This window comes from Chanodichthys erythropterus, chromosome 23 (assembly GCF_024489055.1).
Source record: "Chanodichthys erythropterus isolate Z2021 chromosome 23, ASM2448905v1, whole genome shotgun sequence".
Classification (NCBI taxonomy): Eukaryota; Metazoa; Chordata; class Actinopteri; order Cypriniformes; family Xenocyprididae; genus Chanodichthys; species Chanodichthys erythropterus.
Genome location: NC_090243.1, coordinates 10148975 through 10164904, shown reverse-complemented (window position 1 = coordinate 10164904; position 15930 = coordinate 10148975). Strand labels below are relative to the sequence as shown.

Sequence of the window (15930 nt, the reverse complement as noted above, 5' to 3'; positions counted from 1 at the left end):
GGCGGTGTGTGTATGTCTGTGTCTCTGTCCCCCTGTAGCCAGGCCTGTAACCTGCTGTATGTTGTGTTTGCTAACAAATCTCTTGAGGACCTGTGTGTTGATGCCTTCTAGGAGATGTGAGAGTGAGAAGTCAGGTAGGATTTGAACCTGAACGAAGAGGCTCGCACCCATACCTGGGCGTCGATTTCCGCACTTTGCACTGTAAGTACCGAATTAAGACCGTCCAGCACATGCACGCATTCCTACCTCTGTGTAGCAAAGTGCAACAGGGATGCTTTGTTCTGAAAGTTTTCATTTTCTCCATAGGGATTTGAAAATGATTGAAGCTTTGAACCAGCTTTGAAATTAATTGTTACAGTATTTGATTCAATGCAAAAAAAGTCTTGAAAATCAAAAGTTAGACAAAATTAAAGAATGAGCTACTCATAACATATTGCAAATGAGGAAAGTGTTTGAGTCCTTTGAGTGTAAGTGGCCACTGGTCAAACATGAAAAACAACAACATTTATTCAAATTCTGAACCGATTATATATCGCTTAGAAAGCGAGAGCAGCACATTTATAATCACTAAAAGCTGTCACTCATCTTAGTTCATGGCGATGGCAATGACAAGCCAGATGGCCAATCGTTTACGCGATTGCCTGATGTTTTTAAGGCCCTATCTCGTGCACAGATGATGTATATTAATATTATTACTTTCAGTGCACCTAATAAATAGTATTTTATCAGTTAGTAAAGACAGTTTCAAGTAATATTGCAAAAATGTATCATCCTCTTTAGCACCTTTTTTAATATGAAAATTGTGTATTTACTTTTTATTATTTATTAAAAATTCCTTCATTTGTTTATCCCTCCAACCAAATGAATATATTCTAACCTAATTAAAGATATTTTCCCCAGTTTTCGTGGTGCATATGTCGTTCTGTGTTAATAGGACTAACGTTAGTTGAACTGAATTTAGGAGAACATACACAGAGCGCATGAAAAGATTTATTGCTCTTTTGTGATGGTGAAATGAAACACTGTTTTAAAGACTCTCTTCGGACTGTTCTTGCCTTTTGTGTTTTGGTCAGGCGTAACCTCTCGTAGGCAACGATAGCAACCAAACTTTTAAACAGCAGGGGCTCCAGTCATGGGGGCTGGGGTGGTGATTTTAACAGGAACCAAAGCTAAAGACACTAAATGCTTATAATGCGAATTAAATTTCTGCTTAATTATTGAAGATACTACTAATTATTGAGGATCCGGCATCTTGCATCATGGAATTTCCATGTTCTCTTTCTCGCCTGTGTGTGTGCAGCCCGTGCTGAGTCAGCAGGGTCGATTCCAGCTCGGAGAATCCGGAGGCTTTTTAGTTTCCAGCGACACCTGCTTTCGTCCCGTCTGCTACGAGGAGCGCCACACCTCAATCCCCTCCACATACTGGACGACGACTACTGCGGTCAGGCAAAGGTATGGGTTAACAAACACACACTTTGCTAAAAACTGTCAATGTGTCCGAAATCGCTTACATTTGAATTTGTAAGACTATAGAATAACACAAGATGTGTCACTCGTATTGTTTTGAATGGGAGAAAGTGTAACGCGCAATATGGCGGAATAAGTCCCGCCTTCTAAATAAGAGCCAATCGCCGACTGGTAAAGTCATCGCGTCACTTCGGCGGCCGTTAGAATCACCGGTTTCTATAGAAACAGTCAGACGCGCGCCTCTGAAGAGCATGATCCAGCCTGAAAAATACATTTTTTTGTCATGATTCGAGCGTTTAGAAACTAAATTTTTGAGCCGGTTGTTGTTAGATTTCATTGTTGATTTCAAATATGAAACTTAATCGTAAGGTTGGCGAACAGTTTTGGAGAATTTGATGTTTCCCCATTCAAAGAGATTGCATGATGCCCAGGATGCCCGAGAGGCGTTTCAAAGGTGGCCGCCGAGTGAGATGACCTGTCTTAAAGGGACTTTGATATAGGTAGTATGAATGAAATTCGGATGTACTACATCCACCATGTTAGTCACATGACCTACCTGGGTCAGTTGTCACAAATCCTCTTCTGTGGCTTCATGGGATAGCAAAGTGTCCGTCAAATGCGCGCTTTAGAATCTGCATAAGTACGTTACTAGGTTGTCTGGGTAAAGTTACTTTTTTTGAATACTATGAATTCAGACATACTACTCTTTTGGCATATTGTTTTTCGCATACTATATAGTAGGGAAGTATTTGATTTCGGACGCAGTGAGTGACTTTAGTTTATCTGTATATTCAGTATTTGTAACATGTTCTTAAAACAAGTTGTTGATATTTTTATTTTCTCACAGTGTATGCTTGAAAAGGTTGGAAGCTGGAATTTTGACATATTCCTATTTGACAGACTTACAAATGGTAAATATTTTGATTTTGAAGAACCTGTATATCTGTATGTTGTGAGTATTGTGCTTTCCCTCCACTGTAGCAATACACAGTGTGAATGTACTTCACTTTTTGTTGTGAACACTGCCACCTGCTGGTTGAACAATGCATGTGCAATATTGAGGACGAAGCAATGCCTTGCCCAAATCCTCATTCCTCTTGTGCTCTTTGTTGTTTTTAAGGAAACAGTCTCATCTTCTTGACATTTCATTTGCTGAACCAGTATGGCCTCATCGAACTCTTCCAGTTAGACATGGTTAAAGTGCGTCGATTTCTAGGTAAGAGTTTTTAATGTCTTTTTTTTTTTAGTATAAAAATGCTTTAGGGCTCGTGACCATTTTTAATCAATTAATCTGATGAATTTTGCTTTAATTAATGTTATCTTAAAAAACAGTTTAATTTTATTGAAAATACTTATTACACAGTAATCTCCTCCACACAATGTGCAAATGAAAGCCTATAAAACAAATATAGATGTATATGAAGTTAATTGCAGGTAAGTTTTTAGTATTTAAGCAATGAGCTGCAGCCCTAATATAATGACAAGTATCTTGCTGAATTACTTTAAAACATTGCGCTCTGGTTTTAAGTTCTGGTTCAAGAAGACTACCACAATCAAAACCCTTACCATAATGCAGTCCACGCTGCTGATGTCACCCAGGCCATGCACTGTTACCTGAGAGAACCCAAGGTGACTGTCCTTGTATTAAATGTACCATTATTCCCTTGTAATTAGAATACTGTACTTATAGACTTACGATTGTCTCTGTGTGTCTGTATTCACAGCTCGCCCAGTCCCTCACATCATTCGACATCCTCTTAGGTTTGCTGGCAGCGGCCACACACGATCTGGACCACCCTGGAGTCAACCAGCCTTTCCTCATCAAAACTAACCATTACCTTGCAGCTTTGTACCGGGTTAGAGCACCATCCAATGGGATTTAAGCACATCATTAGCTTCATAATCCTCTTTACGTTCTAAGTAAATTACTGTATTTGTAAATATGTCAAAGTCGATCATCACTGACGTGCGTGTCAATCTCTAGAATACCTCAGTTCTGGAGAACCATCACTGGAGGTCTGCAGTTGGTCTGCTCAGAGAGACTGATCTCTTTTCACATCTTCCTGCTGAGGACAGGTCAGTCTCAGCTTTTCTTTTTAGCCTAAAGTCCTCTTGTAATATTAGTTAGAGCTTCTTACACCACATCTTAGCTTTTTGCTACCATCTCTTTAAGACTCTGTTACTTATGATTGACTGACTTCAATTGGTCTCTAACAGTATGAGTATAGAGAGGCAGCTGGGATCACTGATTCTGGCCACCGATATCAGCCGACAGAATGACTACCTGTCCCGGTTCAGGACACATCTGGATGAGAATGACCTGTGTTTAGGACACTCTACTCATCGGCATTTCGTTCTGCAGGTGGGAATTTCGAATTCAATAAAATAAAATGGTTTATATATACTTATACAGGTGATATGCAAAAATGACTTAAAAATAAAATAATACGTTTGAGATGTTTGCTTTAGTGAACTGGAAAAGATTTAATTTAATTAAATACACTGCGAATCAAGATAAATTCTCCAAAAACAAGTGATAATATCTTAATTATTGCAAATAATATCTTGGTTACATTTTACAATAAGGTTGCGTTTGCTAACCTTAGTTAAAGGGATAGTTCACCCAAAAATGAAAATTTGATGTTTATCTGCTTACCCCCAGTGCATCCAAGATGTAGAGGACTTTTTTTCTTCAGTCGAACTCAAATTATGATTTTTAACTGCTGCCGTCTGTCAGTCAAATAATAGCAGTCATTGGGAACTTGAACAATAAGAGTCGAAAAAACTTCCATAGAAAAAATTAAAAATTAAAATCAAATCCAAATTAAACCCTGCGGCTCGTGACGGCACATTGATGTCCTAAGACACGAAACGATCGGTTTGTGCGAGAAACCGAACAGTATTTATATAATTTTTTACCTCTAATACACCACTATGTCCAACATCGTTCAACTTCCGGTTAGTGAGGTTGGATCGCGCTCTGACAACGGAAGTGATGTCTCGCGCTCATTGAAGTATATGGGCGAGACATCACTTCCGTCATCACAACGCGTTTTTTGACCTCACTAACAGGAAGCTGAACGAAGTTGGACATAGTGGTGTATTAGAGGTAAAAATTATATAAATAATGTTCGGTTTCTCGCACAAACCGATCGTTTTGTGTCTTAGGACATTAATGTGTCGTCACGAGCCGCATTTGTCTAAGCAAGTTTTATTTACTGTTATAGTTGAAGTTCCCATCTACTGCTATTATTTGACTGACAGACGGCAGCGGTTGCAGTTAAAAATCATAATTTGCGTTCGACTGAAGAAAAAAAGGCACCTACATCTTGGATGCACTGGGGGTAAGCAGATAAACATCAAATTTTCATTTTTGGGTGAACTATCCCTTTAAATCCTTAAGTTAATCCAAACTAACAATGAAAAATGTTTCTAAAATATTTATTAATATTAATTTCAACATTTATAATACATGAATAAAATCAAAAGTTGTATCTGTTAACATTATTAAATGGATCTGAGCTAAGGTGAACTAACAATGAACAGCTGTATTTTTATCAATGGGCACGTACACACTACAGCTAAATTCAGCTGTCAGTTCACCTTTTAGTGCTTAATCGCGTTCTGTACACACACACTTCGGTAAAATACGGGAGTGACAACCGCATTCTACAACTGAATTAACTCCCGAAAAATACAGGTAGTGACAACCGCATTTACAGAAATTCTATGCAGTGTGTACGGAACCGAATTGAACAACTAGTTGTTAATGACGTTTACGTGCACCGTAACATGCGCGGCGAATCACAGGGAAAGCACAAGCCTATCCATCCAAATCCTTTATGCTGAAAATCGCGATTCATGTTTGCTCACTTTAATAACTCCATAAACCTGTTCGCTTTATGAGACGAGCTTAAACAACAAGACCAAAAACGCTTATAGTGAGTGACCATGGCAACACACAAACAGCGCGCGCTGTGTGAAACAGGCTGTACAAGCATAAACAAAACACGACGCCTCCGTCGACTGTGTTAAGGCCTGTTCACACCGGGACGAATATCGCGCGCGTGTGAGTGTGCACACCGACGCGAAAAACGCGAGGCGTAAAAGCGTCATTTTAAAAAAAAAAAACGCCTCTGGTTCGTTTTTGTAGTTTGACGCGTCGCGTTAAAAACTGGCCGACCAATGAGATTGGTGCTTTTGTTCACGTGCCTGGAGCTGCTGAAGTTAATTTAAATTGCTGAAAATATAACGAGTGTTTTGTCACTTTAATATTATTTTGGTCACGTTAACGGATACCAAACATGAGAGTCCTGTTCCGTACACATGTAATGATAATTTAGGGGATTCACTCCCGATTTAAATGCGGTTGTCACTCCTGAAACAGTGTACGTGGCCAATTAATGTAAACAAAAATTTAATAAATACTGTAGTAGATGAAATGTTCATTATTAGTTAAAGTGAATGCATTAATAATCGTTAACTAATGAGACCTTGTTGTAAAGTGTTACCAATATCTTTCATTTAATTTTCAAAATTATCTTTTAATTATTAATGATTATTTTTTATTATAAAAAAAAACACAGTAATACTACTATTTACTAATAAAAAAATAATTTTGATTACTATAATTTTGATGTACTTAAAGTTGTGATGTGATAAGATATGTGAAAGTCACATTTTTAAGTGGAAGGGACTGCATAACATGTTTTTAAATAAAGAAGTACACTTTTGGGGACTTAAAAACAAATCCACGTGTTCATATGTTCCAGATGGCCCTGAAGTGTGCAGATATCTGTAACCCATGTAGACCGTGGGAGCTCAGCAAACAATGGAGTGAGAAGGTCACAGAAGAATTCTTCCACCAAGGTACCCAGTCCTCATGATGACCAAACTTTTTTACTACTAGTTCACTATGTTCAAAAGTTTAATCTTTGTGCTTTGGCATTCTCTTCTTGTTTAGGTGACATTGAAAAGAAGCATAAACTTGAAATCAGTCCACTGTGTGACAGTGAAGCCAACACCATAGCCAGTGTTCAAATCGGTAAGAACTTCAACACTCATTTATATGATTTAAAGGGTTAGTTCACCCAAAAATCAGAGTTATATTAAAAAATACTAAAGCCCAAAAAAGTGCAAAGTAATCCACACAGCTCTGGGGGTTAAAAAAGGCCTTATGAAGCGAAGCAATGCAGTTTTGTAAGAAAACTATCCATATTTATAACTTTATAGACTATAATCACTATTAAAAAAAGAAAATTATAATAATCATATATATATAAATAATATTATATATATTGATTTAAGATAGTACAAGCAAAACCAGTGTTTTTTCAGGCACTGGTCAATTAAGATTTTGGACAATTTTGCTTCCAAATTTTGTCGTCTTTTAGACTCAGGGAAAGAAAACAACATCCAAAATACACATTTAAGTGTTTATTTTATTACACTTTATTTATTTGCATCTTCATTTGCGTTCTCTCAAAGTGAGAAAACGTCAGTTATCTCCACTTCAGTAGCACTTTGACCAACTTTCCAGTTTCATTGCAATCTATATTCTAAGGTTTCTGGCTGATCTAGTGATATCTGCCTCTGATTCTCTTTTTCCTGTACCAGGTTTCATGACTTATGTGGTGGAGCCTCTGTTTGCAGAGTGGGCGCGTTTTTCAGACACGCGGCTCTCTCAGACCATGCTTGGTCATTTGGGCCTGAACAAGGCGAGTTGGAGTGCCATGGAGCCCGAGGCGTCGGGGAGCTCCGAGGAGGGGGAGTCCGAGCCGGCCCGAGCCACCGAAGAGCCCAGTTCCAGAGCCTTATCTCAGGGAAGCCAAGAGTCATGACACCCCAACACTCACATTGGGGGGAAGAACACCTCTACTGCCCTCAGCCAAACATCTTGCGTCACATTTGAGTTGCTCGCCACCGATCTCGAACCAACCACTGATGATTTGTTTTCTTTTTTCGTTTGTTTGTGGATTTAATTTATTTAATTTTAAACTCTCATTTACCCTTTGACATAGAGCAATACATAGATACCTCATTTGGCTACTGCTGCAATTTTTGTTTCCTTTTAATTATTGTGGTGTATTTATTTATCCTTATTCGTTTTTTTTTTTTGGGTGTTACTAATTCACCTCCGATGCTTTGATTAAAGACCGTAAGGGAATGCGGGGTAGGAAGGAAGCCCCCTCCTATGGCTTTAAAGTGCCATTTTGAAACAATGAATTGCTCTGAAAGTCATTTGAAACACCTTGAGTATTTATAGGAGAGGTTTTTACAACTGCGCCAAGAGACAATGTGTGTGAAACTGAATGTGTGCGAGCGTGTGTGTGTGAGCGTGTGCCAGTGCTTCTGCAAATCAATCTTCCTCCTTGTGTACAAAAATACAAATGTGAAGAGCCCAGTCCTTTTGCTGCCTCGGAAGACTGTTTACACATGTTGTTTTTTAACTGAGACATGTTAGTTCTGTGATTATTGCCTTTTAAGCACAGATGTGAAGAACCACTTGTACATTTTGTTCGAAACCTACTGCTGATGATCAACAAAATCTGTCAGACTGCAACCCCGCCGGTGTGATGCATCAGATGCCATACGAATGCCATTTGTGCTCCATTGCGTCTCTCTCCCCTGTATTTCAGACAATGCCCCTGTGTTGAAGGAACGTCACTCTGTGAAAGGTGGCAGAGATGAACCCTTTTGACCATGGAAGAAGGACATGTAGCTGAACGGACTATCCATGGATTTTGCTCAGGGTTTTACCGACCTGCTTATTGGGAGAAACAAGGAAGTAAAGGTGCCTTTTTTAGGTAGCCACCACCCTCTCTTTCTCCTCTGTATTTTGTAAAGTAAGATAAGAAGTCCTTCTCAGAATGTCTCAAAGCCACTCTCGTCTCTTCGGAAGACTGCTACACAATGCCTTAAAACTATGCACAAAGCTAAGTGACCAAACCAGCTGTCATTTTCATTAAAAACCCATCACCTTGTCCATTTAGTGCACTGTCTGACCCTTTGCCTTTTGTCGTGGAGTTTTTTTTTTTTTTTTTAAATATACAGTATGGAGAATTGGTTTAATGATTTGATTTTTAACATTGAACATTCCATTTTTGTGTATGGTTTTGGATTCTGTACAGAATGGACAGTTTTGTGCTTCTCTTGATATTTGGAAAGAGAAGAGGTGCTTTATTTTAGGTGATTTGTATTTTTGTTGTAAGTGCTGTAAGACTGTTGATTTAAGAAAAAAAAAAACTGTTTACAGTTTGTTGTAACAGCCATTTTGGGGAGACGACCTATGTGTCAAGCCATTTTGTAAAGGCTTTGCCGTATAACCTTTTGATACATACTTGTTGCAGTTGCATTTTTGATGAATAAATCTTCACAAAGTGTTTCTCTACTGGATGGCATGAGCTCATGCTGTTCTGTTCAAACCAGACCCAATCATGTGTTGAATGTGTTGTGGTCGAACACCTTTACACAAATGAGGACACCAATTGTTTTAGGTTTATTCAACAAGTGAAAGTCCATTCAGAATGTGATATTTCACACTACAGAACCAATCTATAATGAAACAAAATATATCTCTGCTGAGGTACTGCTCCTACAGTATGTGCTGAACATTAAATCCAGTATAACCTTTTGAAATGAGAAATTATGTATTGAACTATAATGCAAATGCACTGGGTTTTGATGGACAACAGATAGACTAGGTTAAATGTGCAAAAAGAAAACACCTTTTAAAAGGTACAAACATTGTCACACAATTCTGAAGTATGATTAAATGCCAGTAGACTTGTTATACATACTATCCTGAAACAAAACTACATTATTTGATTGTTAAACTGGTTAAATAATAGAAATGTCCAAAAAAATAAATTACAACCTAAAAAGGCATTTTAAATTAGCTCTCAACATTGAGCGAATACTACTGACCTAGCACCATCTAAGCCCCATTTATGATCACAAAAGTGTGCTTCATAATTGCTATTGCATCATGACAGAAAAAGCTGGTTTCAGAAATGAGTGATTTTTCCAGCAATTATGAATTGTACCTTTGAAGTAGAAAGAAGTTCTGTGCAAACATACGTTAAAAAATACACACATTTTGGTGCTTTCGTTCAACATTATCCCTTAACAGATGCAGCTAAAACTCACAAGTAAAATCATAGATAAAAACATTTTTCCATGTAACTGGCATTAATGATGGAACTGACTGTGGCACAACATGTACCGATACAAAAGTGCAAAATTACAAAGATATCCAACAGGGAAACCAGTTTGACTATGTAGTGTTTCAGCATGTGCATGCTCGCTTAAGTGAACGCAAAGTTTACGAGCCAACAAGAAAAGTTAGCTAAATTGAGTCATCAGGTTAACCCACTAAGAAGAAACGGGGGTCAGCTTCATCCTAGTAAAGTTTCTTCCTTCCAGTTGATTTCAGCATGTGCTGTCCAAACTGCAAAAGAAACAGCACAAAATAAATACAGCACTAGCAAACGTCAGAAAGATTCAGTGATTTCTCTTACCAGCGGTGTTTCTACGTGGGTCTTATTATTCTCAGGGGCCGGCAAGTTAAAAGTGCTGTCACATTCGCTGTCGCTACGATAGCGGTGAGCGAACTTGCGTTTCAGAGCCTCTGCGATTAACGCTGCAGCGTCTGTGGGCTCAACAGGTTTGGGTTTCGTGTGACTGTCCTCTTGATGACTGTGAACGAACGGACAAATGAAACCTATTGGTAAGCATTTACAATTAGCCGTGTATGATATCACTGTCCAAAACGAGCATTGTGATACATTCACCTCTTAACTGAGCGCAGCTTCACTTTCCCCATGTCTTTCAGCACATCTAGCATGTTGGGAAGCTCTGGCTTTTTGGGTGCGGAGTCTAGTACAGTGTTCTGCTCCGTCTTTTTCCCACGGCGCTCTCGGATGAGGTCAATGGCGGAATAGCTCCTCTGCATCCCGGGTGCAGGACACGGAGGAGGAGGGGGTGGTGGTGGAGGAGGAGCCATTGGTGGAGCTTGGGATACAGGGGGACCACCTGGTGCTGGAGCTGAACCAATACAAAAATTGCTACTTTACCAATACCAAAGTATTTACTTGCAGAATGCTATTTTTATATATATACTGAAATCCCAGATGTTCGGACAGAGATTAATCTTTTATGAATCGTTAAAATATTGGCGTTCAGGACTCTGTGAGAACGGAGACTGTAGTGTACACTAAGATTTAAAAAGTATAAATCATGTATAAAAGCTAAAAAATAAAAAGCTTCTTCAAAATATTAATAAGTACTATAATACTATATAAATGATGCTTGAGTAACACTACAACTAACCTGTGGATTGAGCGCTTTGCTCCTGTGCCTGAACTATCTGTGCGATTTGCGCTCTGAGTTTGGCCAGCTCAGTCTCAAGAACGCTGATCTTCTGAATGGCTTCATCGTTGATGATTGTCTGGCTCTGTGGTGCAGGTTCAGCCTGGTGCAAGCTGGGTAACGACCGCTGACGTCTCAGGGGCCTGCGCTGCTGGGTGCGAAAGAACAACCCGGGATTCGCCTCAGACCTGCAGGACATACAGATGCATACATGATAAACAGCACATCAATATTTATACATTTTCCAATTCAAATTAGAAATGCTTTTTACCTATTTCTGCCAGCTCCATCGCTCTCTTCTCTTTCAATCCAGCCCACATCAGCGAGTGTGGCCACAAGTCCATTTGGCCCGTTTGAATTGTTGAGGAAACCCGCTCCTGAAGTGAACGGATGAAGCTACATGGCCAAATGATGGTTAATAATTACAACACCTGCTCAAGTCTCACCACAAAGACAAACAAACCCTCACAGACACTCAAGCACTCAAACAATGTAAGAACTACAACAGCAGAGCAAGCGCTAAATGTTTTCACAGCCAACGTAACGTAAATAGCACCAGGGAAACTGGTTTAAATACTGCCTAGAGATTAATGAGGTGCAGTATGCGCAATTAGAACATTACATTCATCTAAAAAAAAAAAAGCACTTCATGCTTTTATATATTTATATTTATATATATATATATATTTATATATATATATAAAAACCTCTTGGCCTAGATTTTTCAAGAATGAACCTGAGAACTGACCTAAAGCAGACATGTTGCATTCCTGACATACAGGACAGCTGGAAGGAAGGGCAGAGAAGAGAGAGAGACAGAAACAGTAATAAAAGTTTCAAGGTGGGTTTAATGTTATCATAGTTATAATTTCAAAGGTTAGACAGTAGGAAAAGGCTTGATTAGATATTGTGAGCCGAAACCTGTCCCCGTGAGTCATTATTGTTTATTGTCAGCACAATAATGGGATCAAAACAGAGAAGAGGCCAGAAACATTAAGATACTGGAGAACTGAAAAATGAAGACTTTAATAAGGCCAAAGATGGAGGGCGTTAAAGATTTTAAGATGCAAAACTACAATAAAGATGGAAAACACAATGACAATAATGGAATAAAATGAATGAAGACTACCTACACATACAAAAATAGAAAATATAAGACTAAATATTTTAAAAATAAGAAAACAGGCACCTAAAACACAAATGTGTGCACAAAATACACTAAACACATATTCTTTTACTTGTATGTATGATTGAATAAAAACTGACGCATTACCTGAAAATGGACACGAGCACAAGGTGCCAATGGGAGACTTGTGGCAATTCTTCTGACAATACTTCGGGATGACCCATAAGGCTTTGATGATAATGATGATAAGGCCTGAGAGAGACATAAAGAAAATCATTCCTTTATTTAAATGATGAGAGATTTAGCCAAAACTGTACATATATGAACTTACCAGATCCATTTCTATCCGCCTATGATTTCTGCTCATCCTGTGATTCAGTTACAGATCTGTCTCATCATCAAGGATCTGTGCTAGGTCATCTTCAGGTCAAAACCTAAACAAAAACAATGTTTTATGCGCATATTTTTTTATTTTACATGATCTAACCTTTAATACAGTATAGTGGTTTCCTGCATAAAAACATGATCCCTGTAAACCAGGGTTGCTCAATCCTGTTCCTGGAAGATCTACGTTAGCTTTCTACAAACTTCAGCATAACCTTGTCAAACAACTGAACCAGCTAATTAAGATCTTCAGGAGCATCTTGTACAAACGTGTCTCCACTCCAGCTTTCCTAAACAGTTACTATGTGGAAAACAACCATCGTTCACCTTGATATTTACCAGAAATCACTGAAATGCTAAATTTTCCAGTTGTTAGTTCCTAAAACACGCGAGTATTTGTCATTAACAGCGGACTACAAAACTTTATTGTAAGTGTTAAAAAGGCGCTAAAACACAAGCGTTATTGTTTCAGCGTTGTATTAAACGCACTCTTAGTTATTTACAAAAATTGTCGGGATTCCTAATAGGATATTACAGGGAAATATCGATGTCTTACCGTGTAAACCGTAGTGTAACAGACCTTTCTAGTGGACCTTTCTGGCTGTGCTATGCTATGCTAAACTGCTTTCCAGACCAGTCCAGCGGTATCCTATGTTTTTCCACAAGTATGCACTCGCTTGGTTAGAGGGGCGGGCCTTTACAGTATTGGCCAATAGGCATTGAGAATATTCCAACAATGGGTGGGTCCTAGATGTTTTGAGCCAATCACTGGTTTAGAGTGGTTGATAGGCATTTCAATTGGCCAGTCTTGACATAGTTATGACTCACATAACACGCGGCATGCATAGGTGTGTAACCGAGTATGACTTTATTATGGTGTTTGGTTGACTATGACAACCAAGTCTTTTTAAAAACTTGAATTGTATAAAATAGAATCAAACATGTAATTTATGTCTTTGTTGCTCCCCCTTCCCTTGTTTTAAACGTGTATTGCAATGTCTGAATATAAAAAGGCGTGTGCCTGGAAAAACACATTTTCCAGATGTCAGCGTCATTTCCTATAAGAACTGTACGTTACATTTTCTACCGGCTTCCAATTCCAAATTTCAATTGCTTTTTATTTGTTTTATTCCAACAATACAAAAAATAACAACAGCGAAACAAACGTAAATATCTGATTAAGTTTTAATTCTGAATTGTTGATTGTATATGTATCACAGTTATTATAAAATATTAATATTAGTAAAACCCTCTCTAATTGCTCAAGAACGCATGGCGTCATAGTCCATATCCTCCAATCAGTCTGTCTAATTCCAGGGAGTGTAAAAGCTATGATAATGGCCAAACATATCTGACCGAAACAGCTAACCATATGCACAGCTAACCATACACACACACAAGGTTAACATGACTATCATAAACAAATACTCTGAATGTACATTTATTATTGTAGCAATAGATTCAGCCTTTCTTTTTACGTGTGCTGGCAATGTTTTTTACAAATTCATGATAGTATTCAAAAATGACAGAATGATATTAGGAGTTAAACAATAGAATATATCAGAATAGTTTACTATGCATTTCTTCCAATATACACAGATGGATCAAGAATCCCAGAGATAGGTCGTACTGGATCAGCATTCTATGTTCCAGAATTTAAAATGGAAATTATGGAATGTTAACAGATAGGACTTCTGGTGGCAATTCAGATGGCACTTTGTTGGGTAGAAGGAGTGATCACAAACAAGGTTGTGATTTGTTCAAATTCAATGCCATCACTTACAAAACTACAAACATTTCAAACAGATATGATATCTTCATAGAAATGTTGAATATATTGTATAGATAAAGGCAAGCTAGAATATAAGTTTGTTTGGGTACCAGCACGTGTAGATATGAAATGGAAATGAAAGATCTGATAAAATGGCTAAAGAGTCACTTAAACTGAAAAACCCTACTATTAGGATGGAAGTATAATTAAAGAAGCTTGCAATCAGAAATGGCAAAGAAATTGGAATTAATGTAAAACAGGAAGACATTTTTATAATATACACAATAGCGTAAGACAAAGTAAAAGGACACAAAATTTAAGTAGAGAAGATCAGGTCATTTTAACTAAGGATGTGCCATACAAAACTTCATATAATAGGAAAACACAGTACAGGATTATGTGAACTATGCCAAGTAAAGGAAACGGTTGATCATGTGTTATTGTTCTGTCCTGGGTATGAACAGGAAAGAAACTACAAAGACAAATACAGAACATAAGATGTAAACAATTTACAATCAGCTACATATCAAACATAAAAAAGGATCTGGTAAAATTGTAAAGATTAGTTTTTAAATTCATTAAAAATAGCGGACTTAAAAATATAGATAACATCATGTAGCCTACCTAGACTGACCTCACTTCACACCCCAGCACAGGAGGTGGCGGTATGCACCAAAAAGCTGATATGCGACCCGCCAATTAATCCACAGAAGAAGAAGAAGTGCACGTCAGAGCAAAAAACAAAGCAATGAAGTCAAAGGAATTGTCTGCAGACCTCCGAGACAGTATTGTATCGAGGCACAAAACGGGGGAAGGGTACAGAAAAATTTCTGCAGCATTGAAGGTCCCAAGGAGCACAGTGGCCTCCATCATCCTTAAATGGAAGAAGTTTGGAACCACCATGACTCTTCCTAGAGCGGGCCGTCCGGCCAAACTGAGCAAACGGGGGAGAAGAGCCTTAGTCAAGGAGGTGACCAAGAACCCGTTGGTCACTCTGACAGAGCTCCAGCATTTCTCTGTGGAGATAGGAGAACCTTGCGGAAGGACAACCATCTGTGAAGCACTCCACCAATCAGGCCTGTATTTTAGAGTGGCCAGACGGAAGGCACCCCTCAGTAAAAGGCACATGACAGCTCGCCGGGAGTTTGCCAAAAGGCACCTGAAGGATTCTCAGACCAAGAGAAACAAAAGTCCTTCTCAGAATGTCTCAAAGCCACTCTCGTCTCTTCGGAAGACTGCTACACAATGCCTTAAAACTATGCACAAAGCTAAGTGACCAAACCAGCTGTCATTTTCATTAAAAACCCATCACCTTGTCCATTTAGTGCACTATTTGCCTTTTGTCGTGGACGTTTTTAAAAAAAAAAAAAATATATATATATATACTGTATATATATATATATATATATATATATATATATATATATATATATATACAGTATGGAGAAGAATTGGTTTAAAGTCCCCGTGAACCGGGAGTTGCAAACGACTTTTCTCCAGTGTTGTGAAGTATTTCCAAGTGAAACGGAATATATTGAATAGAGGGCAGGGTTTTACTGTAGCGCTCCTCCTCTCCATCACCAGCTCACGGTTGCAGGGTCAACCCAAGCCGTCAAACTGATGTCATTAGAGAAGGGGCACGGTTGCAGAGGGGAGGAGCATTTTCAGAGTTTAATTAAATATTACGAAACCAAGCATTTTTTGTATGTGTGTGTGGATTGACTTGCACGGATGAATTGTTCACCAGAAAACTAGCAATTTGAGCTAACAAAATAAATAAGGTCTATTTTGATTTCATGTGTACTTGATTTGA

At 38.4% G+C, this 15930-nt stretch overlaps 2 protein-coding genes across 22 annotated transcripts in view; one reads left to right on the top strand and one right to left on the bottom strand.

Moving 5' to 3' along the window:
• The window catches only part of pde7a (phosphodiesterase 7A), a 53202-nt gene extending 44364 nt beyond the window's left edge, over window positions 1-8838 (top strand). For 5 of the 21 annotated variants that reach the window (XM_067377140.1, XM_067377131.1, XM_067377141.1 and 2 more), the window contains 11 exons: window positions 112-201; window positions 1301-1452; window positions 2315-2378; window positions 2588-2683; window positions 2996-3096; window positions 3192-3323; window positions 3452-3543; window positions 3685-3829; window positions 6240-6336; window positions 6431-6511; window positions 7084-8831. In XM_067377140.1, the coding sequence (XP_067233241.1) occupies window positions 112-201; window positions 1301-1452; window positions 2315-2378; window positions 2588-2683; window positions 2996-3096; window positions 3192-3323; window positions 3452-3543; window positions 3685-3829; window positions 6240-6336; window positions 6431-6511; window positions 7084-7307 (1274 nt within the window). In that variant the 3' untranslated portion in view covers window positions 7308-8831. Of the gene's footprint in view, window positions 1-111; window positions 202-1300; window positions 1453-2314; window positions 2379-2587; window positions 2684-2995; window positions 3097-3191; window positions 3324-3451; window positions 3544-3684; window positions 3830-6239; window positions 6337-6430; window positions 6512-7083 lie in introns of all 21 variants that reach the window. The other 16 variants (XM_067377146.1, XM_067377145.1, XM_067377144.1 and 13 more) reach the window with 10 other exon arrangements.
• A 185-nt stretch (window positions 8839-9023) lies between these two features.
• Window positions 9024-13041, bottom strand: mtfr1 (mitochondrial fission regulator 1). Its single transcript, XM_067377152.1, has 8 exons — window positions 12903-13041; window positions 12294-12396; window positions 12110-12214; window positions 11108-11232; window positions 10798-11024; window positions 10260-10512; window positions 9987-10164; window positions 9024-9916 (listed from the first exon to the last, which is right to left on the bottom strand). Exons 2-8 carry the CDS (start codon window positions 12327-12329, stop codon window positions 9869-9871), a joined length of 972 nt encoding a protein of 323 aa, XP_067233253.1. The 5' UTR covers window positions 12330-12396; window positions 12903-13041; the 3' UTR covers window positions 9024-9868.
• Window positions 13042-15930: the final 2889 nt, after the last annotated feature.